The sequence below is a fragment of the Varanus komodoensis genome, unplaced genomic scaffold (assembly GCF_004798865.1).
Source record: "Varanus komodoensis strain SLA01 unplaced genomic scaffold, ASM479886v1 scaffold26, whole genome shotgun sequence".
In the NCBI taxonomy this organism is placed as follows: Eukaryota; Metazoa; Chordata; class Lepidosauria; order Squamata; family Varanidae; genus Varanus; species Varanus komodoensis.
In genome coordinates, this window is record NW_025335684.1 from 14,086,549 (window position 1) to 14,093,497 (window position 6,949).

Below are 6,949 nucleotides of genomic sequence, written 5' to 3' on the forward strand. Positions count from 1 at the left end.
GCACCCCTTCCTCACCATTTCTCTCTGTCCCTTTCTCAAGCTGCCTTCTTTCTCTCCCTTCACAGCTCCCATCCTTGTTCATTCTGTATATCTTGCTGTTTCAGCTCCTCACAGCCTCTGCCCCTCACTGTTTCTTCCCTAACTCATTTTCTTAGAGTAGCCACTTTGCCCACAGCCAGCCACATCCTCTATGGGAGGCATTTTCTGGTCCCCACATCAAATTCTCAGATGTGTCCACAGGTTCAAAAGGTTAGGGAATCCTTTTCTGTGAAGATGGTGGTGATACATGAACAACATTGGCGCCAGTACTGGATGTGCATCAGCAGCAGCTTTGCTGAGGGGTTGCCCCTGCTGGGGGAAGCAGCTGGGCATTCAGGACCCAGTAAAAAGTGTTCTGCTGGCCCTGGATGTACCACCGCCTACTTCTTCTGGGGACTGAAGCTCCATGCATTGCATAGAGAAAATGTCTTTGGATTGATCGCTCTAGGTGAAAAGATCAGGGAGCAAAGATCTGGGTTGGTGACCCTGGAGGGCTGCTGCCAGCCTGTGTCAGTCCTGGGCTAAATGGACAAATGCTCTGGCTTGTTATGAGTTTCGTATTGCCCACTATTTAGTGGGGGATTTGAATGTGGGCCATTCATGTGCAAGACTAAGGTGGTCATTGAACTGCATTGCACTATGCTGCACGGGCTCTAACTGGGCCCGCTCCAGGTACGCTGAGCAAAAGTTCCCCACAGAATGTCCAGCCTTACTGGAGGGCACCCAATCTGAGTGCTGATTATTTATTTAAAACTCTTATATGCACTCCCTTATGCACAGCATCTCAGGACGGCTTACAATCATTAAAACAAAAACACAATAAAACAACCATATCAATATAATAAGTAATAAATAACTAGGAAATATAAGTTAAATAAAAAGCAACTGTTCTGAGTGCTGATTATTTGAGAGAACTGTGTTACATTTAATTTCAGTGTTGAAATGTATGAAGGGTGAGATTTCAGATTAGAAATCCAGAGGGGAAAAATTAGTCTGGTTTTTGAACTTGTGCCACACTTTAGTTTCCAGCGGCTTGGCTTCGGTGCACCCCAGGGAGAGGCTTTTCAGCAAATGTGATGACTGACCACTTCTCTCTCTCCCTCCTTCAGCATGACAATGAGTGCAGGCTCTGTTGAGCAGGAGCCCTCTCGGAAGCTGGCCTGCTGCGGTGTGCCGCTCATCACTGAGGACATGCAGTCTCTGGCCATCCGCACACTTTCCGGCACGGACATCAACAAACACTACGACCTCATCCGTGAGCTGGGAAAAGGAACGTACGGCAAGGTGGACCTTGTCTCCCACAAGAGCACAGGTGAATTTAGCACTGCCCCCGTGGGTGGAGTCCAGGCAGCCGGATACCCGGAAGTCTCACTTTGCAGTATAGGACTGCAAAACCATTTCCTGGCAGGGGACCAAATGATGTCGCCAGCCAGTATGTGGTCATACCTATTCCAGCATTTCTCTATGAGCAGGAATAGTGCAAGTGACCAAAAAGATCTGGGGCATAGGCCCAAAGCACAAAAAGAAAAAAACACATGCACACACATTTGCACAGGCTAATTTACATCTGATCTGAAATCTCTTTGAATGTGTGTCTTGAAGGGATCCTGTCTCCTTAGGACTCCTGTTTGTGAAAAAAAGGGGGGTTGCAGGAAAAAACTCAGAATGAATTATTTGGGGGGGGGGGGCAACAGCAGGAGGTGGCTCACATGTGGGCAAAGGCCAGTTCATCCTGGGAGATTCAAGTGCCTGAGAGCTCTTCAAGTGCCCTGTGCCCGTGATAGGTCAATGGCCTCACACAGATTTGGCGCTCAAAGGCCTGGCCTTAGTGAGCTGCTGCTTAACACCACCTCCGATGCTAAGAGAGATGCAGAGTTCTGTTTCTCTCTGAGCATGGAGAAAGGGACGCAAGTGGAACACGGGAATCCCTGCTGTTTTCTACAGTCTCAGGTAACAGCAGGATTCCTTATTGTGGCGGAATTCCTCCAGGGTGGGGCTTGGTTCCTGTAGGGTTCCCAGGAGAATTAGGCTCATGGGCAAGGGATTCTGCACCCCTGCTTTAATAGGCTGGCCATAGACCTTGGGGGTCTTCACCATGGGTCCCCAGCTGATGCCTTTTCTGTTCCTTTTGCCTCCCATTAGTGCTGTCCCAGCAAATTCTCTGCTGCATGCAGTGGCTGCTGGAACCCTGGGCAATGGAGAACAGGGGCAGCATCTGCCTCTACCACCCTCCCAGAAAAGTGAGGAAGGCTGGGGCTTCAAGGAGCCATTTGTTTTGTAAAGATCAACTGATATACTTCAACAAAATGTCTTCACCAGGAGCACTAAAGAAAGTGACCTGAATTTCAAAACAATGAATGCTGACTGCTAAAACAAACCATAATGATTTGACCAACTAAAAAGTATGAATGGTATAATATTGCATAAAGAATTCAGAATAGATTCTGATCCGAGTCCATGCAATGTTATATAGCCAGATCTACAGTTCAGAAGCCTGGAAAGATGAAGTAAGCATAGGATTATAGGCTTATCACACACATCACGTAATCTTAGTTGTATCAGCAGCTTGATTCCTCTCAAAAGGTAATGGAGTTAAAAAATCTTTGAAATGAGTCTTAAAAAAATGAATACAAAACCTAAACTCAGAACTAAAAGTGCCTTATAGAAAGAACTGAGTAAGACTTGAAGGGGGCATAAAGTTTTACTTGTTCTCCTGCGATATTGTGGTGTAGAATCTTATAGCCTTGACCTAATACAGATCAAACCTATATCTTTTTGTTATCATTTGGCCAAAAGTTGAGGCCGGAGCCTGAAGTGGAACTGATTTGATTGCGAATCCATCTCAAGTTCCTTGCCCTGATTGTCACCATTGTTTTATCAGGGCAGTGACCTCTGGAGGATCCATTCTTCCCAACATCTCCTTCGCAGTAGAATTAAATGACTTTCTCAGCATTTCCCTTCCACAGGCACCAAGATGGCACTTAAGTTTGTCAACAAGAACAAGACCAAACTGAAGAACTTCCTGAGAGAGTTCAGCATCACCAATACACTGTCCTCAAGCCCATTCATCATCAAGGTCTTCGATGTGGTCTTTGAGACGGAGGAGTGCTATGTCTTTGCCCAGGAATACGCACCTGGAGGAGATCTCTTTGACATCATTCCACCACAGGTACCCAGACATCAGTTACATGGACTTTTTTGCTGTGTAGATGACCCAAGTCATCATTCTGTGGGAAAGTGAGGGTTCTTGACCCGAATGGAACTTGAAACGATCAGGCTGGTAAATGTGTCACACTGCAATTCTTGGGTTGCTTAATCCAGGAATTGCCAGGAATGAGCAAAATGCACTGTTTCCAGCACACCCGCCATGTCTGCTCTCAAATAACACAATTTCCTGGCTTGTTTCATGATTTGTGAACCTGGGAATTCTGCATTGTTTATGGCATAAAATAACTCACAAATAACGCAACAGCAAACCATGGACATGATTTCCAAATAACCCAACAACAAACCATGATTACACATGGTTTAAACCATGTTTAAACCCTTACTCAAACCAGAAATTTGATTAAATTTTGAGCATATCACAAAACATCTGAGGAACAACACCTTCCTGGGTTTTTAATAAAAAGTAGAAACAGTGAGCAGGTAGGAGGAAGTGCCTTCATTGTTTTGGTCACCTCTGGCAATTCCTGGGTTAAACGACATGTGAATTGGGTTAATTTCTCAAGCTGCTTTCCACTCAGGATGTTATATATTGCAATGATGGCCAAAAAAATGGGTCTCTCTGAACCAGCCTTCCTCAACCTGGTGCCCTGTAGAAGTTTTGGATTTCAACCCCCATCAGCCCCAGTCAACATAGCCAATAGTTAGAAATGTTGGGAGCTATAGGTAAAGCATCTGGCAGGATGTATTACTACAGGGGGTTGTTTCAGCCAAGACACCTCAATTTAGAGTTGAGGGTAATCAGGAAGAAACAAAACCACTTGTGTGAAAGATGATATACAATTTATAGAACACCAAATTGGAATATTATTATTATATTACATTTATATCCCACCTTTCTTCCTCTTGCAAGAAATATAGGGAAGTTTATAGATTTCTGCCCTTTTCCATTTTATCCGCACAACAACTATCCTGTGATGTCGATTAGGGCGAGAGTCCATGTTTGGCTCAAAGTCACCCAGGGAGCTCAGGGCTACATGGGGACTGGAACCCAGATCTCCCATGCGGCCTAATCACTGTGCCCCACTGACTCTCCAATGCATATTACCATACGCAGGCAAAGAGAAAACTTAGGGTTGGGCCAGGTTGAAATCTGGATTAGGTGACTTGAGTCAATCATGAAAGCCAAAGCAGAAGTGGCTAATCGGTAGATTCAATAGATGCCACCCTGGATTCTGGAAGGTGCCAAAAGCTGCTAGAAGCTGTGAAAAGCTTCCAGAGGGGGAAAAAAGAGGGAGGGCAAGAAAAACCAGAGGATCTCAATTAATTTTAGCAGAAGAGTGTGTTAACTTCCCCATCTCTAGGCTGAGGTCAGGAATTCGAAGTGGCTGATACCTACCTGAGGCTCTTTGCTATAGGTTTCTCACAGCAATTAAACTCTACAAATGTCTATTGTTTTTATGGTTACACTAAAGCCCTGGGCTGGATGCTGTAAATACTTCATGCTAACTCTTCATCTTAGTGTCTTCTGGTTATTGATTCCAGGTTGAAGGAGGTTAAGCTAAACCTAGTCCCCGAAGCAATTTCCTTGTTGCTCTGTCAAATTGTAATCGATGGGCAATAGAAGCCAGAAGTGGGAAACTTTGCCTTGATGTGGCCCACAAAGGCACTCTGGCCTTCAATTTTCCCACTGTTTTCCTACCCCAGCCAGAAGGTTTGGAAAAAAACCTTTCCCCTGGAACCAACCTTAATTTCTGTTTGCATATGAATGAATGTGGAGCACGTGGCTATGAGAGAGAAAACTGGTGGCCCTTTGCACTCCTGCTTTGCTCCTTACCCCACTGATGATTTGTAGCCCTCCTGGGAAAGTCCTCAGGACGAAAACAGTTCTCCAGCCCTGCTATACAAGCTTGCAGGAATGCTTGTGGGGAACGAAAATGGTTTCCAAATTGTAAGAATTAAGAAATATTCTGTGCTGATAATGTTATACGTCTCATGGTATTGTGCAGGAAAATGGGAAGTGAGCTGATTTGTATGTGGTGCTTTGCATAAACAGACACTGCCTGCCCCCCTTACAGTGTGACCATGTCAACATAATTATAGAGCCCGAGGTCACCTAGTGAGAAGAGATACAGTCTCTGCCTCCAGGCAACTGACTAGGAATAGAACATCTCCTGAGATGAGAGAAGTTGGCCATTCCCCATGTATTTTCATTATGATTTATTGAATTTCTTAGTTGCCTTTCCTTTTTAAAGACACATCAATTTACAATTCAAACAATGCACATTATAATAATATCGCATAATTCAGGCAGGCTGGACCTAGAAATGAAGACAGTTCCCCCTCACCCCCACAATCTTTTTTGGATAAAATAAGAAGTGGACACAGAAAGACTTTCTTCCACCTGCAGAACTCAGACCATTTCCTGGTCAGCAATTCTTGCTCTCAGGACGCATTAGGGAAACGAGGGGACAAAATCTGCCCCACTTCTTGAAGCAGAATGCAGAAATATGCCATCCTCCCAGCCACCAGTCTCCCCCCCCCCACCCCAGTTAGTAACGTGGTGGGAAGCGTGGGGCTCAGCCAGGACATGTTGGGAGGCCCTGTAGATTGTTGCTCATGGTGTCCTTCTGGGTTCGCAGGTGGGGCTTCCAGAGGACATGGTGAAGCGCTGCGTGCAGCAACTGGGCCTGGCACTAGATTACATGCACAGCAAGAACTTGGTGCACCGGGACATCAAGCCAGAAAATGTGCTCCTCTTTGACCGTGACTGCCGGCGTGTCAAGCTGGCGGACTTTGGCATGACACGCAAGGTGGGCTGCCGGGTGAAGCGCATCAGCGGGACCATCCCGTACACAGCGCCCGAAGTGTGTCAGGCCGGCCGGGCCGAGGGCTTCACTGTGGACACCAGTATTGATGTGTGGGCTTTCGGGGTGCTCATCTTCTGTGTGCTAACAGGCAACTTCCCCTGGGAGGCTGCCTCCGCTTCAGACACGTTCTTCGAGGAGTTTGTGAGGTGGCAAAAGGGACGCCTGGCTGGCCTGCCCTCCCAGTGGCGCCGATTCACGGACAATGCACTGCGAATGTTCCAGCGCTTGCTGGCCCTCGACCCAGAAAAGCGCTGCCCCGTGAAGGAGGTCTTCTTCTTCATCAAGTATGATCTGATGTCAGAGGTCCGCCGCCGGCCCTCGTATCGCTCCCGCAAGCACACTGGGGACAAGCTTTCTGCTGGCCCTCACCGCCACGAGACGCCCAGCACCTGCACCCCGACTCCTCTTAAGAGGACCATCCTGACAGAAGGCAGTGTCTCCCGGCTGTCTGCCTCAGAGCCCGGCCTCCCGTCCCCAGGGGCAGGGAGCAGAACTGACGGGCGTCAGGACAAAGGCAAAAGCCAGATGCTGCTGGCCACCGCCATCGAGATCTGCGTCTGAGGAAGGCACGGCTGGCCCCCTGTGCCCCCGCCCCCCCGCGGCCTGCCGTTCAGATGGCGGCACGCGGCGGTGTCCCTCGACTGCTCTGGGACAGGCTGTGTGCAGAAGAATTCCTTTTTATCCCCCAAGGGACCAAGTTCCATATCTTTCAAGCAAAAAAGATTAAAAAAAAGAAAAAAAAAGAACGAAAGAAAGAAAGAAAAGAAAAAAGAGAAAAAAAAACAGGAAAAAAGAGAGCGATTCACCTTTTACTCAATAACCCTAAGGGTGTGAAAAGTGATCTCTGGAATAGCTAAGGCTACAGCAGAAGGCGG

At 47.1% G+C, this 6,949-nt stretch overlaps 1 protein-coding gene across 1 annotated transcript; it reads left to right on the forward strand.

Moving 5' to 3' along the window:
* Positions 1-1,152: 1,152 nt before the first annotated feature.
* On the forward strand, positions 1,153-6,635 carry SBK1 (SH3 domain binding kinase 1). The gene is made up of 3 exons (XM_044433746.1): positions 1,153-1,351; positions 3,006-3,208; positions 5,847-6,635. The coding sequence occupies exons 1-3, from the start codon at positions 1,156-1,158 to the stop codon at positions 6,633-6,635; spliced, it is 1,188 nt and encodes a 395-aa protein (XP_044289681.1). The 5' UTR covers positions 1,153-1,155.
* The last annotated feature ends 314 nt before the right edge of the window (positions 6,636-6,949 follow it).